This window comes from Molossus molossus, unplaced genomic scaffold (genome assembly GCF_014108415.1).
Source record: "Molossus molossus isolate mMolMol1 unplaced genomic scaffold, mMolMol1.p scaffold_m16_p_12, whole genome shotgun sequence".
Classification (NCBI taxonomy): Eukaryota; Metazoa; Chordata; class Mammalia; order Chiroptera; family Molossidae; genus Molossus; species Molossus molossus.
Window position 1 is genome coordinate 100,170,525 of NW_023425347.1, and position 17,089 is coordinate 100,187,613.

The window sequence follows — 17,089 nt, forward strand, 5'->3', positions numbered from 1 at the left end:
CATCGTGGTGAGCGCGGCGGCGGTCCACGGACTGGAGAAAACACGCAAAAACGTCCCCGCGGCTGGAAAGACGGGGAACTCCGCGCGGGGCTTGGCGCCCCCTTGGGGCGAGGCAGGAACCGCGGCCCGGGCCGGGCTGCCCGCGCACTGCAGAGCCCGCGTCAGTGGCAGGCGCTGCCGGCTCAGCAGCGGCCGCTCCGCCGCAGAGCTGGGGAGCGAGGCCCCGGTGGCCCCGAAGCTCCTTCTCGGGGAGACAAAGGCGGCCTCCCCGCAGGCCGCGCGACGCCAGGGGACCCCACGCGAGCGGCCCGGCCGCGCCGCATCGCCCCTTTAAGCGGCTCGCGGCCGCGATTGGCTGCCCGGGGGCAGGGGCGGGGCCTTGACGTCACGACCCCTGCTCGCTAAGCTATAAAGTCAGGCGGCGGCGGCCCGGCGACGGCGGCCGAGTGCGAGCGGGGAACGCGAACCGGGGACGAGCGGCTGCGAGCGGCTGGGCGCCTGCGCGGTGTCCGGGCCCCCGAGCCCGCGGCGCTGAGCCAGCCGGGACGGACATGCGCGGGAGGGCGCCGTGGGGCAGCCGTGGCTCCGCGGGGTAAGGGGCCTGCGGGCCGGGGGTGGGGAGGGCGGCGCCGCGCCCCCGCCGCGCGGGGCTGCGGGCGGCTCCCGACACAGGGCGGGTCCCCGGGCGCGGAGAGGGTCGCCCGACGCGGAGTCTCCCCGGGACGGACGGACGGACGGAGGGAGGGGCCGGCCCGGGCGGCGCGATCGGGCCTGGGGGTGCCCCTCGCCTCGCCGGCCGCGCACCGGGCACCCGGACGCGCCTCGGCCCCGAGACGGCTGCGGAGGGCACGGGGCTTCGGAGCGGCGAGCCGGGGTCCCGCGCCCGCGGGCTGGCGGCGGCCTCGCGCGCTCCCCTCTCCACAATGGAGCTGCGTCCCCGGTGCGCACCGGTGCCACCTCCCCGGTCCTGAAAGCCGCGGCGGGCGGCTGCTGGGGCGGGTGGCGGGTGGTCGCTGCCCGCGCGCCGTCCCCCGCGTGGGCTCCGCGACCACGGTCCTCCGCAGCCGGTGCTCTTCAATTCATCCAGCAGTTCTGTGCCCTCTCCCTCTCCTAGGAACGTGACTCTGCTCTGAGCGCCCTAAATACTGCTTCAAAAGGAAAGGAACTGCAGAATTCTCTGTTCAAAACGTGAACGCTCATTGGGTATTTCCCGGTGTACGTGTGTGTATTTATATGTATATCATAGCCTTAGTGCAAATGAGATGACTCCTTAACTATGATTGGTGCTGTATGGGTGCTTGCTAAGTCTTTATTAGGGTTTCGTCATTGCTTGAAAGAAACCAGTCTCTTACCTGATAAAAAAAAAAATATGAATAGATTGTTAGTCATAAACTTAAGTGCAGGCAGAATAGAGGCTGTAGCTTTAAAAGAGATGTGTTGGTGACTTTAGGTACACCTGCAACACAGGTAGGGCAGGACTGGTTTCTAGGCAACTGTCAGGGGTGAAGAAAGGTGAGGTTAAAATGCTTTTTCTCGTTTGGAAAACGAGCGTTCTGCTAAGTTTGAAGATTTTACAGATCTGTAAGAATGCAATGGGTATGTGTTTGTTGAGGAGACTGAAACATCTAAGTTCACCATACCTAACCCTGCCTTTATTTTTTTTTAACTGCCTTTTTTTTTTTTTGCATGTCTGTAATTATCGAGTTTTAAGTGAAGTTGTATTTAAACAGATCAAAGACCGGCTAGGTACCCATTTCAGGAAATGACCAGATTTGGGTAAGACCAAAATAAAAGTTGGTTTCATGTTAACATGCTGACTCTGATTGTTCCCAGTATGTTATAGAACAAAATCCTTTTTAAAGAGAAATGTGTCCAGGTTTTAGCATGGACTTCAGCACGCTGCCATTCCCCTCCCCTCCACAGGTTTGTTTTCAGCTGTGTTCCAGTGGCTGCTCACTAATAGGTGATAGACGTGTTGAACTAATAATTTATAACCTAACATATGTTAGATTGTAAACTCCTTAAGGGCAGGAACTCTGCCTTGTAGGCTTCTATCTTACGCACCCTTGCACATAGTTAATGGTTGATAAATAATTGCACAAAAGCACATTTTACATTTTAAAGCTCAGCAGGATTGGATCAGTCACTGATAAGGGTGGCAAAGCGAATCTGGTTTTTAATGACTGTTAGGAAATGTCCGAATTATTCATATTTTGATAGGTAAAGTTACTGTTTCAGTGAATTGATTTTCCTACTTGCAGCTCACAAAAGATGCTGGTCACTCTTTTTATGAGAGTTAATAGTTGTACTGTGGACTGGAGTTTGTGTGTGGAAATAACTCTTCACTGCTGCTTCTCAGAACCCGAACCAGATAGTACTTCCTTTCTGCTAATACTGAGGACAGCTTTTAAAAGCAAGTTGCTAAATTACAGGTACAATCTAACATGCTTGAAACTGACCTGAATGTCTACATACCATCAGGTTGCTTTAGAAAGGTGAGCAGAGGAGGGAGGAGGTGGTGCCAGGGGTAATTCCAGGAATTTGAATGTCACAGGCTCCTTCTACCAGAGAAACAACTCTTCTCTCAATCTAAATAAATTTGAATGGATCCTTCATCATGAGGACAGGATTCAGCATCGTTTGGCGTGGTGTTTGACCATGCTTTGTAGAAGACAATGAATAGCTCACTGGAGAAACAATGCATGCAGCATCCCAGCATTGTTTGCACAGTATAAATACATGCTTTGTGAAGGAAGAGAAAAGTGGCGGGTTTCAGAGTTCTGAATGTAAGTTTAATAGTTAGTTTGAGGTAGGGAAAAGTTAGCGTCAGCTTCACACGTCAGAGGAAAGAAAAGATTTTGTGGCCCTGGCCAAATTGGCTCAGCGGTTAGAGCGTTGGCCCACGGACCAGAGAGTCCTGGGTTCGGTTCCCGCTAAGGGCACATACCTCGGTTGCAGTTCGTCTCCTGCCCGGTTGGGGTCGTATGGGTGGAGAGTCCTGGGTTCGGTTCCCGCTAAGGGCATGTACCTCGGTTGCAGTTCGTCTCCTGCCCGGTTGGGGTCGTATGGGTGGCAACCAGTCGATGTGTCTCTCTCACGTTGATGTTTCTCTCTCTCTCTTCCACTCTCCCTCCCGCTCTATCTGAAGAGAAATGCAAAACTGTCCTCGGGTGAGGATTAAATAAATAAATAAATAAAACAGAAAGAAAGAAAAGATTCTGTGAGTCGGAATCACTGTTGATACTTGAATCCAGTTCCTTATACCACAGAATCGGACAGAATAATTAAAAGGCCAGTCTTCTGGGCCTCAGTGAATACATTTTTAAAATACGGGGTTCTGGCCCTGGCTGCATTGGCTCAGTGGTTAGAGCGTTGGCCCACGGACCAGAGAGTCCTGGGTTCGGTTCCCGCTAAGGGCACGTACCTCCGTTGCAGTTCATCCCCTGCCCGGTTGGGGTCGTATGGGTGGAGAGTCCTGGGTTCGGTTCCCGCTAAGGGCATGTACCTCGGTTGCAGTTCATCCCCTGCCCAGTTGGGGTCGTATGGGTGGAGAGTCCTGGGTTCGGTTCCCGCTAAGGGCACGTACCTCGGTTGCAGTTCATCCCCTGCCCGGTTGGGGTCGTATGGGTGGCAACCAGTCGATGTGTCTCTCTCACATTGATGTCTCTCTCTCTCTTCCGCTCTCCCTCCCGCTCTATCTGAAGAGAAATGCAAAACTGTCCTTGGGTGAGGATTAAAAAAAAAAAACAGAAAGAAAGAAAAGATTCTGTGAGTCGGAATCACTGTTGATACTTGAATCTAGTTCCTTATACCACAGAATCGGACAATATAATTAAAAGGCCAGTCTTCTGGGCCTCAGTGAATACATTTTTAAAATACGGGGTTCTGGCCCTGGCCGGTTTGGCTCAGCAGTATAGCATCAGCCCATGGACCAAAGAGTCACGGGTTCGATTCCAAGGGTATGTACCTCGGTTTTGGTTCATTCTCGGCCCTGGTCTGGGTCGTGCGGGAGGCAACCAGTCAATGTGTCCCTCTCACATCGATGTTTCTCTCCCCACCGCGGACTCTTTATCTGAAGATATTTGAGAAAATATCCTTGGGTGAGGATTAAAAAATAATAAAAAAATATGGGGTTCTGGATCCATGGATTAGGCCTTTTTGACTCCAAAGTGCCACGATTCAACGAAACATTACAGTTTAACAGAGGAAACAGTAGGAAGGTAAGAATTGGAAGACAGTGTCCAATAGCTCTTTTTTCTTTTTTAAAAATTGATTTTAGAAGGGGAGGGAGAGATAGAAAGAAGCATCAATGAGAGAGAACATCGATCGGCTGCCTCCTGCATGCCCCCCACTGGGGTTTTTTGCCCACAGCCTGGCCATGTGCCCTGACCGGGAATCGAACTGATGACCTCTTGGTGTATGGGTCGACGTTCAGCCACTGAGTCACACTGGCCGGGCCCAATAACTCTTATTATTTTTACATTTATCTTCAGTTAGAGTGGAGAAACAGCGATGTGAGAGAGACACATCGAGTGGCTGCCTCCCGCACAACCCTGACCAGGACTGGGGACAAACTGCAACCGAGGTACGTGCACTTGACCGGAATGGAACCCGTGACTCTTTGGCCTGAGGGCCGACGCTCTAACCGCAGAGCCAAACCAGCCAGGGCCATCCTTTGGATTTTATATAAAAAGTCACCCGAGAGCCTGGCCCAAGGGGCACCATTGAGTGTCGTCCTGCGCGCTGAGAGGTTGCCGGTTTGACGCCGGGCAGAGCGCGTGCGGACCTGGTTGCGGTCCCGGAGCGTGTGGAAGGCAACTGATCCATGTCTCTGTTTCTCCCTCCCTCTCTCCCTCTGTATATGTATCTATATATCTGTCTGTCCTCAGGTGCAGAGAGGCTTCCTCACCCACCTGTGTAAAGGTGTTCTCTGCTTCCTTGGGAGTTCCCACAGCCTGAACGAGCTGCTTTTACTGTTTCTCTCCTCGCCAGCTTGGTTCATCGGGCGGCAGCCGTCTCTTTGGCCCGGCGCAGTAGCCAGTCCAGGACACGCATTCGACGACTGTGAGAGTAATTAAGCCTTGCCCTCTAAGGCTCTGTGAGCTAAACACTGCGTTGAGTTCCTGTTTTTATCTTTGCTATTGACTGCCACTTAGGCCCCTGGCTTAGCCATCCTTTGCACCCGTGCCCCCACTTACACACAGGAATGTTGAGGGAGAATGAGGTGGTCGCCTAAAATGAAGCCACTGTGTAGGGGAAGGAGAGGCAGGGAGCGTGTAGCAGGGAAATGCTGGGTCCCAGGGCGGCAGCGCTAACAGGAAGGTGTCATTTCCTCATCTGTGGAATGGAGAGTATAATCCCTGCCTCTTCGCACAGGGAGGTTGTGGGATCCAGTGAGATGATGTGTTAGAAAGTACTTTGTGGTCGGTCGAGTGTGTTGCAAACACAAGATATTCTATTATTAAATGCCCATGGCACCCAGGTGCAAGGCCGTCGCTGGGACCCTGCTGTGAGCGTGTGTGAGAGGTGGCCTGCTGGGTGCACGCAGTAACTGACCCCTTGTACCGGTCAGACAGCCCCGCGCTGTCAGACGGCGTCGTAATGGGTGTGTGGTGGTAGGGCCCGGTGTGCATTAGAAACTGAGGGCTTCCAGAGAATGATTTGAAGTAGTCATGGAGCCCTGGCCGGCTGGGCTCAGCGGTAGAGCATAGGCCCGAGGACCAATGACTCGCGGGTTTGATTCCGGCCAAACTGATCCGAGGCACGGACCTCGGTTTCGGTTCGGTTGCAGTTTGTCCCCGGCCCTGGTCAGGGTAGGGCCATGCAGGAGGCAACTAGTCGATGTGTCCCTCTCATGTCGATATTTCTCTCTCCCTCTCTCCCTCCCACTCTATCTGAAGATAAATAAAAAATGTCCTCAGGTGAAGATTAAAAAAAAAAGTAGTCATAGAATATAAAAGTAATACCTTCACCCACCCTTTTGGGAGGATAAATAGGCAGGAGAATTGGAGGAGATGAGGTAGAACAGGAACTCTCTTAGGCTAAGGATTACCCAGGAAAATCTATCACCAAGCTGCAAATCCCCGAAAAGCCTGCCTCGCCACCCTTGTAGCTTGAGCATTGTGGTGGGTCAGCTCCCCTGGCTCGGTTGCCCCAGGGGCTTAAAGAGCTGGTGTGTGGGGGGAGACTTCAGCACCAGCTCCCTGGGTGAAGTCTTGGCCCCACCACTCGCCAGGCCCTCCCCGGACATGACGTTGTCCAAGCACGTCACTGAACTCTGCCCCTGGGTAGTAACAGTAGCCCATCTCCCAGGGTTGTTGAGAGGATTAAATGAGTTAGTATATATGAAGCACTAGAACAATGCCTGTCAGAAAGTGTCCCGTCTCTTAGTTAGTATTCCTGGTGTAATGTTCACTATAACAATCTCCAGTTACCCCTCGGGCGACTTAAATGCTCATTAAGTAAACTTGAAGTTTTAAAGATTGCTTCCCATCATTAGACCACTGGCCTGTGGTCATTAAAATGAGAACAGAATTCACGCGTCTCTCACAATTAGGAATCTATTCCGTGTGTGTCTAAGAGGAATAATATTTTTCCATCCTCTATGTGTGTCGCCACTGATTATAGCCTGTAGGAAAAGGACAAAGGACAAAAGAATAGGTCTGGGCTAACGCGCCGAAATTGTGTAGGAGACTGAGCGAATCAAAAGGCTATTGATGACTATGGTAGTCGAACGAATAGGTTTTTTGTTAGCTTGCCATTTCTTAATACTTAGCAAGAAAATATTCCGAATTATTCAAGAAATTATGTCACTTAGCTTTGATTTTGACAGTCTGAAGATAAATTATTTTCCTTGTTGCTTGGTTTTTACCCTGTACAAATGGGCCATTATGTACCAGGCATGTTGAGGACAGTCTGTCCGCACCGCATCCAACTATACTTCTGTCTTGATGGAAACCATCAAGTTTAGCTTGAGTTTGTGTAAGAGTATTTTAATTATATTTTATTGACACAATATAAACTTTTTGTTGTTGTTAATCCTCACCCGAGGTTATTTTTTCCAATGGTTTTTTTTTTTTTTTTCTTTTTTTTAATCCTCACCCCAGGATATTTTTCCATTTATCATCAGATAGAGTGGGAGGGAGACAGAGAGAGAGACAGACACACATCAACTGGTGCCACCCACACGACCCGACCAGGGCCGGGGACGAACTGCAACTGAGGTACGTGCCCTTGATTGGAATTGAACCCGTGACTCATTGGTCTGAGGGCCGACACTCTAACCAGCCAGGGCTCCATTGGTTTTTAGAGAGAGTGGAAGGGAGGGAGAGAGAAATATCAATGTGAGAGAGACACATCGGTTGGTTGCCTCCTGCAAGACCCTGACCAGGGCCAGAGATCGAACCAGCAACCCATGTACGTGTCCTTGACCAGGAACCTACAACCCTTTGGTCCGAGGGCCAATGCTCTAACCACTGAGCCACACTGGCCAGGACTGAAGTCTTGCTTTCAGTAAATCATAACTGCCATAAACACTGAGTATGAAGATGACTATCAATGAGCAAGTTTTCTTATATTAGTAATAAAAATTCTATAAAAGGGCTCAGCTGAGCGCTCACTGTGTCGGGGCCCAACTAGTGCTCCAGACACGAATCTTTTGTTTTTATTTTAGACATTTCCGAAAGGCAGACAAACATTCAGGTGTTGATTTGGGAAGGATCCAAAATCATGGGATTTGTCACATTCCTGAATCAGTTTCTTTTTACACATTTTGCCTCTAAATATGGTTACCTTACATCTGAGGGGAGAGTTATGTAGGTAATTGTTAAAAGCAGCTGAAAAGACCATTTATCACCCTGAATAAACAGAAATCAGGTTCTAAAACCAGATTGGAAGGAGGAAATTACATCACACTGTTAAATAAGGAAGCACTGGGCAGAACTGGATGAGTCGAGGGACAAAAATGTGCCCCTCCTCTTGTGGGCTGCTCCTGAGATTTATTAATGAGATCTGGTGGCCAGGTAAGCAGATCTAGGTTACTGTCTTAAGGTAGCCCGGTTTTGTAAAACACTCAAAGACGCTGTCCTCGAGGGGAGGTTCACCTTAATGAAGAGCGGGCAAAGTGCTTCTTGGCGTAGCTTTTTTGGTTTGGTGTCTTGAACAGCAAAAGCACAGTAGGTGCTCTCCACGCCAGAAGAGATGAAGTGAGAGACGGGACACTCACAGTTGTCAGAAAGCACTCCCCTGATGGCTGTCAGGAAACATTCGGTACCAGAACCCGATGTAGTTTGGATTCTTACCCAGTCCGCCAGCGTCCACTTTGGACTTCGGAGATGAGCTTAATGAAAGTTGCCTGCTGTACCCTAAACGTGTCCCTTACAGCCCTTCGCTTTTTCCCTCAGTCCTTTGCTGATTTACAGTAGGTGTGAATCACGTAATTACCATTTTTTTAATGAGATGAATATTTTTTCAATGTCCACTTAGTAACTCTTAGAAACGAACGGGCCAGGATTCCCAGGAGGAAACGGGTCCTGTCCTGGAAGATTGGGAGGCTAGAGAGGGAAGGGGGCGCAGCGCAGAGAACAGGCCCTGCCCGCCCCCTCGTGGAGGGTGGGCTGAGAGCTGGCCCTGCCCGCCCCCTCGTGGAGGGTGGGCTGAGAGCTGGCCCTGCCCGCCCCCTCGTGGAGGGTGGGCTGAGAGCTGGCCCTGCCCGCCCCCTCGTGGAGGGTGGGCTGAGAGCTGGCCCTGCCCGCCCCCTCGTGGAGTGTGGGCTGAGAGCTGGCCCTGCCCGCCCCCTCGTGGAGTGTGGGCTGAGAGCTGGCCCTGCCCGCCCCCTCGTGGAGTGTGGGCTGAGAGCTGGCCCTGCCCGGCCAGTGTGGCTCACTGGTTGAGCATCCACCTGTGCACCAGGGGGTTCCCAGTTCGATTCCCGGTCAGGGCACATGTCCGGGTTATGGGCCCAGTCCCCAGTGGGGGGCGTACAGGAGGCGGTCAGTTGATGTTCTCTCTCATCGATGTTTCTATCTCTCCCTCTCCCTTCCTCTCTCTCTAAAATCAATAATATATATATATATATTTCAAGCTGAATTCTAGCAGATGTGGGGGAAAGAGAAGCAGTCAGAGGACAGAGGTAGAGGGGCCTCGCTGAGGAGGCTTTCGTGCCAGACCGAGGAGCTTTTAGTGGGAGGATCTCAATTTGAGCTGTAGTTCAAGAATACGGATCTGGGCTGATGCGCGGGATGGGTCGGCTGTTCCAGACCCAGGCAGAGGTGCCAGTGAGCGAAGGAAGGTGGTCTGAGAAACCACGCAGATAGACGTGCACCGTGGAGCTCGGGAACCGAGTACATCGGCTGCAGCTCAGGCTGAAAACGAAACGGTGCCTCTAGGGACGTGTGATCCTCCTGGGCCAGTGATTTTCCACCTTTTCATCTCGTGGCACACAAACGAATTGCTGAGATTCTGCCACATTAAAAAATACTGTACTTCTTGCTGATCTGACATAATTGATTAGGACAGTGTGATGCACTCACTCTGGACAGCTATTGCGTTGGCTGTTGTCATTTCTTTACTTGACAGCCTAAGGGACCAGAGGCCCGTGCCCCTGACTAAATAGTAGTCAGGTATTGCACATTTAAGAAATTCTTGTGGCGCCCCGGTTGGAAATGGCCGTCCTGGACCCGGAGCTGGTCTGGGAACGAGGGTGCCGGGAGTTTGGTTTGTAGAGTTGGGGCTGCTGGAGGACCGCCCGGTGCGAAGCAGTCACCGGACAAGGGAGCTGCTGAGTGGAAGCGGGAGCCAGGGCTGGAGTCCGGACTCGGGGCTCTGGGGTTGAAGGGTCGGAACGGGGGGGCGCACAGATCTAAAAGGACTGCCTCAAGAAACATGGTTTGGGGGGGGGTCCCTTGAACCCCCCCCAAAAAACCCAAAAAAGCAAGTGCTGTTTGACAGAGGAAGGAGTCCACATGTGGCATCTCACTGCCTTTTGACACTTCAGTGGCTACAGACGATTCAGGGGTTTGAGGACAGTTGTTCTGCCCGAGGTCACTCAGCTCCTGGTCTGCACCACTGCCTGGATAAGTCAGCACTGGCTTTCACACCTGCATTTCACGGCGCCCCTCGCGCCCACGGACCCACGTTCCCACGTGGGCATGCTGTTTGCTCTTGTGTGCGTGGTGAGGAAACACGTCGAAACACTGCGGCATTAAAGTGTACCGGGGCGGTGTGCTTTCTCTTTAACTGGAGGTTGACCAAACTGATTGATCCCCACCCCCACCTTCACCCCAGGAGCGTGTGTATTGAATACTTCGAGTTCGGAGAGTGATGCAAACGCATTTCAGGAGGTTTCGTACCCTCAGTGTGCCATCTGGGGGGCACACTGGGAGAGTGTTTCCAAACCTGTGGCAGGTGGCCCTCTCTGGGTCCACAGTGTAGTTACTCTCAGAAGAAGAGAACGTAAAATTGCATCGCCCTGCTTGCTTCTCCCGTGCAGGCAAGTAGGACGTTCCGACAGTTCCATAGCACGGCCGTTCACAATTCCCCATTGAGCTGTGAGCAGGTCACCTCTGAACACACAAAGGCTCTATTGTGGCCGGAAGTGAGCTGGCTTAGTGAACACAATTCTTTTTAGACTAAAAAAAATTTTTTCCTAAGAAAGCTAACAAGTAGGTGATGGAAACAATGAATTAAAAACATAACTTTTTGTAGAACATGTAAATGGTTTTGAGGGACCATTGAAATGTAAGATTAGAAGTGCGGCGATGTCGGCAGAGGCGACAGCCCCACGGTCTCCTGTTGAAAGCTCAGCGGCCACTAGTAGTTGCTGGCCTGCAGACAGGTGGGGGTGGGGCTCCAGAACCCCCCAGCGTCCCTGTCATGTGGGTGGAAGCCTGCAGACCACTGAAGGGCCATGTCCTTGCCCGGCTGTTCCTTCCCCGTCACCGGAGGCGAGTTCCCTGCCATCTTGCTGGTGCTTACAGGAGTGCCCAGCAATTTTTTCTAAAAATGGGTTTTTTAATTGTCTTATGGCTTTACTTGATTCACGTAAAGAAAGGAAAAACACATTTGCTTCATTTCAATGATCTAAAAAAACCGACCTTCAAACAAAAAAGACCTCCCCATGACTTAGGTTAGTGCGCGATGGGATCCAGTCCCCTCCTCTCGGTCACATATCTGAGAGACGGGCTCGCTTCACTATCTGAATACTCTAAACCTGTTTAATCTCTGCCTCGTGTGTCAGAACAGCTGACTTTGGGGAAGTCAGGAGCTGAGAATCAGTCACCGGGATGCACTGCCCTTACCTGCTCACTGACACATCACTCCCTCTCCATTCCTTCTATGTGGAAAGCAAGCACTCCTGCAAAGTGTATTTTATATGTTTAGCTAAAAAAGAGACTGTATTTCTTACACATTATATGCATTTGCCTAATAGCGATGATAATAATAGACAGTATTGGTACGAACATTCATTCTGTAAACACTCATTCATTGAGCTGCTGCTGGGTCCAGGCAGCGGTGGTTAATGATTGGAACACACGGCCTCTTATCTGAGTTCACAGTCTAGTAGGAGGTGACAGATTTGTCCTTAAAACAAAAAAATAACCTGCGCCCCTCCCCCCAGCCCAGTCCTCGGCACACCAGCTCTCGGTGGGTGCGTGCACTGTGGCTGAGGACGTGAAAGTGTTATAAAGCCGGGGTTACACCCACAGTGGGCAGATTAGGTCCTAAACAGCAGATTTCCCGAAGACAGAGCCCAGAGAGATGCTCGTTAACATTAGCATTGACGCTGTAGTGAAAAGTAAGATTAAAAAGAGGCTCTGGGGCCCTGGCCCTTGTGGCTCAGTTGGTGGAGAATCATCTCGTGCACTGAAAGGTTACGGGTTCGATTCCCGGTCAGGACACATGCCCTGGTTGCGAGTTCATTTCCATAGGTGTTTCCCTCCCTCCCTCTCTTTCTAAAATGAAAAACAGTTTTAAAAATACAAGAGGCTCTGGGGACTCCAGACCCTGGTCCTGGCAAGGGAGGGGGATTCCTGAACGTGAGGAGTCGGTAGATTATGGAAATTCGTGCTTCGTAGCTCTTCTGGTCCGGCAGCTCGTCTGCCTCTTAGAGACGGAGTGTGAAGAACGTACCTTTGCGCCTGTCCCTGAAAGGGAAGCGGAAGCCGTCCCGGGCCTTCCCATCACCCTGCAGAACTTGCCTTGTACAGGACAGTGGACATGTATCTTCCTATATTCCTTCAGTCCTGAGCAGTAATCTGGAGCATTGTCTTCCCGGCCAGCCCTGAAGTACAGAATCCACGTAAATGCTGGGCTGTGGCCTCGTGAGGCACCAACTGTGGGAGCGGTCGTCCGAGGGGTCGTCGGGTTTTCGCGAACATGCGTCCCGCGGGAGGCCACAGTGGGTTCCGCAGGTCGGGTGTGGGGGGTCAGAGAGCGCAGCGGGGGCTGTGTGCGCCCGGGGGTCCCCCCACCAGGAGCTCCGCTCTCCCTGGCCAGGGTTATTTCTCAACTCTTGAATTAAGACTTAGGAATAAATGACTTGAATGTCTTAAGTGTGAGTACACTTAAAGACATAAGAATGAATGCAAAAATGTCAGAATTAAGTAAAAGCCTGCAACCAGGTCTTTCTGTTCGGCATCCCCGGAGTTCTGCAGGATTGGCTGTCGATGGCCGTCTGTGAAGTGTTTCTTGTCCCCGCTCATCCCTTCTTTCCCCCTCTAGGTACCAGGAGCTGCTGGATGACTGACAGAGCCCTAGGAGCCCAGTGCGAGACACGATGTCAACCGCGGGAGTCGCTGCCCAGGAGATCGGAGTCCGCTTGAAAGCTGGGTTTCTGCACGATGGGCCAGCCATGGGGAACCTGAACACCTGCTGGGGCAGCCGCCGGGAGCTCGAAAAGTGCGTGTGCGCCCTGCTGCCCCGGGCTCTCTCTCGGCGTAGGACGGAGCGGGAGGGAGAGTGTGGTCCTCCCGGCTTCTGACCAAGATGTCTTTGCTGTATTTCAGTAACTTTTTAAACATTGACCCAATCACCATGGCCTACAGTCTGAAGTCGACCGCTCAGGCGCACCTGACGTCTCTTGGTACGTGTGCTTCAAACCCGGGAAGCTGGCCTGGGAGGGACGGTGGCGCGGGGGTCAGCGTGTCCTCCAGCGTCACTTTCTAAATGAGGAAGCAACTGAACTGCCTCCAGCGCAGTCTGACCCCTAGTGGCAGTGGCGCTGGGTAACTTATCCTCCCCAAACTGTTGTCCCTGATCCCCAACTAGATCTATCGGACATTCAAGAATTTGTTCTAATTAATTCCAGCCATGATACACACTAACTTTCACAAACCTTGGACAAGACCTCTCCTCTTTCTTACTAGTACTAAATGCCTGTTTGAGAGCCATCAAGTAGGATAAATGTTGACAAACACTTAGCAAGGTATGTAACATGCCATGTAGAACTCGCAGTGTGGACATTATGTCCCTTAGACTTTTGTCGGAGCTACTGATCACATTGCAAGCAAGTCCACCCACTGGCAGTCCTGTGATGGTGGCGGCGAGAGGGCCTGGTCGGACCTCCTCCTTGGCCCGTGTGTGGCCGCAGCGCCCAGTGGCTGGGCTGCCGTAGTGTGGCATTCATGGAAATGATGTGCTGTTCCTCTTCTGCGGGTTTTGCATGTCACAGAACCTGCCTGAGGGGTGGGTGTGTGCCACGCACAGGGCCAGGGGAGAGAGAGGAGGTGATTTGTTCTTTGAACCAGATCGCGTGCGTCAACCATCTCCCGGGCTCTGATTACCCTGCGGCGTTGCAGGGCGCTCTGGGCCTGGGGGGGCGGCAGTGGGCCGTCTCCACAGCAGAGGGAGCACGCTGGTCCTTGGCTAACCTCCCCGTCCTTTGCAGGGCGTGCCTCGACTTCCGCCCCGACCAACGGCCACCGCTTTGCTGAGCACGGCCCCTCCCAGAAGCCCAGCCTGCCCCCTCTCATTCTCCCCTCAAGTGAACACTGGGGACCCCACGATGAGGATCAAGTTGTGTGTGGTTTTAAGAAACTGTCGGTAAATGGGGTGTGTGCTCCCGCCCCTCCACTCACACCCATGAGGAACGGCCCGTCCCCTGTTCCCTGCGCGGCGGGCTCCAGGCCTCTCCCCCCGCTGCCCATCTCGGAAGGCTTCTCCCTGGATGACACGGACTGCGAGGTGGAGTTTTTCACCTGCTCCGACACAGACTGGCTTCTGGAAGACTGCGCCCCCTCCGAGTTCAAGTACGGCGTCCCTGGCAGGCGGAGCTTCCGCGGGTGCGGGCAGATCAACTACGCCTACTTCGAAACCCCGACCGTCTCTGTCGTGGACCTCAGCCAGGAGCCGGACCGCCACGCGGGGGGGCCGCTCTCAGACCCCCCTCCGCCTCAGAGCCACCGACGACTGCGCCGGTCTCACTCGGGACCAGCCGGGTCCTTCCACAAGCCGGCCGTGCAGCTCCACAGCTGTGTGCACAGAGCTTCTCCCCACTCCGACGAAGACAAGCCTGAGGTGCCCCCCAGGGTCCCCATCCCGCCCAGGCCCGTGAAGCCAGATTACAGAAGGTGGTCGGCGGAGGTCACGTCCAGCACGTACAGTGATGAGGACAGGCCTCCCAAAGTGCCGCCCAGGGAGCCGCTGTCACGCAGCAGCTCCCGCACACCGAGTCCCAAAAGCCTCCCGTCTTACCTCAACGGGGTCATGCCCCCCACACAGAGCTTTGCCCCCGACCCCAAGTACGTCAGCAGCAAAGCTCTGCAAAGACAGAACAGCGAAGGGTCTGCCAATAGGGTGCCCTGCATCCTGCCCATTATTGAAAATGGGAAGAAGGTTAGTTCGACACACTATTACCTACTACCTGAGAGACCGCCGTACCTGGACAAATATGAAAAGTTCTTCACGGAAGCAGAAGAAGCCAGCACCCAAATGCCGCCGTTCCCTGCTGACAGCAGTGTGGTCTCAGCCACGGAGAAGCTGGACCCCAAAACCAAAGTGGATCTGGGTGGCCACGTGAAGCGTAAACATCCATCCTACGTGGTCTCCCCGTAGGCTTGGGGGTCCCTGTTCAGCAGACGTTCTACGGGAGCAAATGGTTCTTAAGCAATTTTCCAGTTTGACTGAGGCTCACGGGAAAATGATTAGGCTGCAGAATAAACTGTTGAACTCTGTAAAGAGAGAGGTTGAGAGGTGCTGTTATGCTGAGGATCCCGGGTTTCTTAGCATTGGAGAAAAGTCTATCCAAGTCTATAAAAATGTGATGGTGGGGAGGGCAGGATGGGGAAACTTTTATATACACATACGTCATATACCTATATATAAACTCACGGGATAGCCGGAGTAGCAGGTTAACCAGTTAGTTACTATCTTAGAGTGACACGTATTCAGAATGATAGAAACTCACGCTGGACACTGACTCCTGATGGACTGAAAATTGAGCAAACAGAAGAAAACAGTATTTAGATCAGAATCATAAAAGAATTATTTTTGCTTAGTAAGTTTGAAGATTTCTGGCTCTTTGGTCTGTTATATTTTGTTTGATTTCTTTTTTTGCAGCCTTTTCCATGGGGCGCGGGGTGTGTGTTCTTACCGTGGCTGTCCTTACCTAGTTTAAAAGCTGTCCCAAGACCTCAAGACTCCCAGCTTCTACTTCCTGTTCCGCCAAAGGCAGGACAAGCAGTTTATTTGGCAACAATATTTCCACCTGTACGTCTTTCTTCTTGAAAACTAAGAAGATAATAGAACATGTTCCTCACCATCCCTGCTTTGTTCCGAAACCCACTGAAGTGGCCCACTGTCACCCACGCGAAGAGACAGTGGGACGCACAGACTCAAAGCCAACCGCTCACCAGTGTTTAGAATGTCACTTTTCAGCAATAATGAAACACTTAGCTATGTGATTGAGAGTTATCGTGTGGGGATGTGTGGTTTTTTTGGGGGGGTTTTTTAGACTATTAATAAACAAATACAACACAAGCTGGCCTTGTGTTGCTGGTTCCTACTCAGTATTTCCTGGGGATTGTTTGCTTTTTAAGTAAAACACTTCTGACCAAGAGCACAACATGTCTTAATACCGGAGGTCACATCAGCTTCGTTCTGCTTTTAAATCTCACAGCTGGTTGCTTCGCTGCACCGCTGAGACCGGCCCCCACCTCCTTGTCCGCACAGGCAGGCCGGAGGGGGTGCGGGGACCGGTCGTTCCGGCCCCACGTCCTTGTCCACGCAGGCAGGCCGGAGGGGGTGCGGGGACCGGTCCGTTCCGGCCCCACGTCCTTGTCCGCGCAGGCAGGCCGGAGGGGGTGCGGGGACCGGTCCGTTCCGGCCCCACGTCCTTGTCCACGCAGGCAGGCCGGAGGGGGTGCGGGGACCGGTCCGTTCCGGCCCCACGTCCTTGTCCGCGCAGGCAGGCCGGAGGGGGTGCGGGGACCGGTCCGTTCCGGCCCCACGTCCTTGTCCACGCAGGTAGGCCAGAGGGGGTGCGGGGACCGGTCCGTTCCGGCCCCACGTCCTTGTCCACGCAGGCAGGCCGGAGGGGGTGCACGGACAGGTGCGTTCCGGCCCCACGTCCTTGTCCACGCAGGCAGGCCGGAGGGGGTGCACGGACAGGTACGTTCCGGCCCCACGTCCTTGTCCACGCAGGCAGGCCGGAGGGGGTGCACGGACAGGTGCGTTCCGGCCCCACGTCCTTGTCCACGCAGGCAGGCCAGAGGGGGTGCGCGGACAATGCGTTCCGGCCCCACGTCCTTGTCCACGCAGGCAGGCCGGAGGGGTGCGCGGACAGCGCGTTCCCGGGAAGTTCTCGGACAGCCAGGCCGCCGTGCCCAGCTCGCTGCTGAAGCGTCATCCGAGCTGTGGAGAGCTTACGTGTTAGTCTGAACTAAATGAAGGGTAAACGTGCTTAGGAAAATGCACTGATTTCTGGTTATGTGTACAGTATTGGACAAAGGATTTTATTCATTTTCGTTGCATTATTTTGAGTATTGTCTTTTCATTTTAATAAAGTTATAATACTTATTTATGATACTGTTAATAATGTTTCTTGCCTACACTCGCACACAATTTTATGTCTCAAGTAATTAGACAACATCAC

At 52.8% G+C, this 17,089-nt stretch overlaps 1 protein-coding gene across 1 annotated transcript; it reads left to right on the forward strand.

The window, feature by feature from the left end:
• Positions 1–531: 531 nt before the first annotated feature.
• Positions 532–16,198, forward strand: ERRFI1 (ERBB receptor feedback inhibitor 1). Its single transcript, XM_036256539.1, has 4 exons — positions 532–592; positions 12,721–12,897; positions 13,005–13,081; positions 13,886–16,198. The coding sequence occupies exons 2-4, from the start codon at positions 12,776–12,778 to the stop codon at positions 15,049–15,051; spliced, it is 1,365 nt and encodes a 454-aa protein (XP_036112432.1). The 5' UTR covers positions 532–592; positions 12,721–12,775; the 3' UTR covers positions 15,052–16,198.
• The last annotated feature ends 891 nt before the right edge of the window (positions 16,199–17,089 follow it).

Coding starts and splice junctions, on each gene's coding strand:
- ERRFI1 (XM_036256539.1), top strand. CDS start 12,776: ATGTCAACCGCGGGAGTCGCTGCCCAGGAGATCGGAGTCCGCTTGAAA. Junction 12,898..13,004: donor AGCCGCCGGGAGCTCGAAAA/GTGCGTGTGCGC, acceptor GCTGTATTTCAG/TAACTTTTTAAACATTGACC. Junction 13,082..13,885: donor GGCGCACCTGACGTCTCTTG/GTACGTGTGCTT, acceptor CGTCCTTTGCAG/GGCGTGCCTCGACTTCCGCC.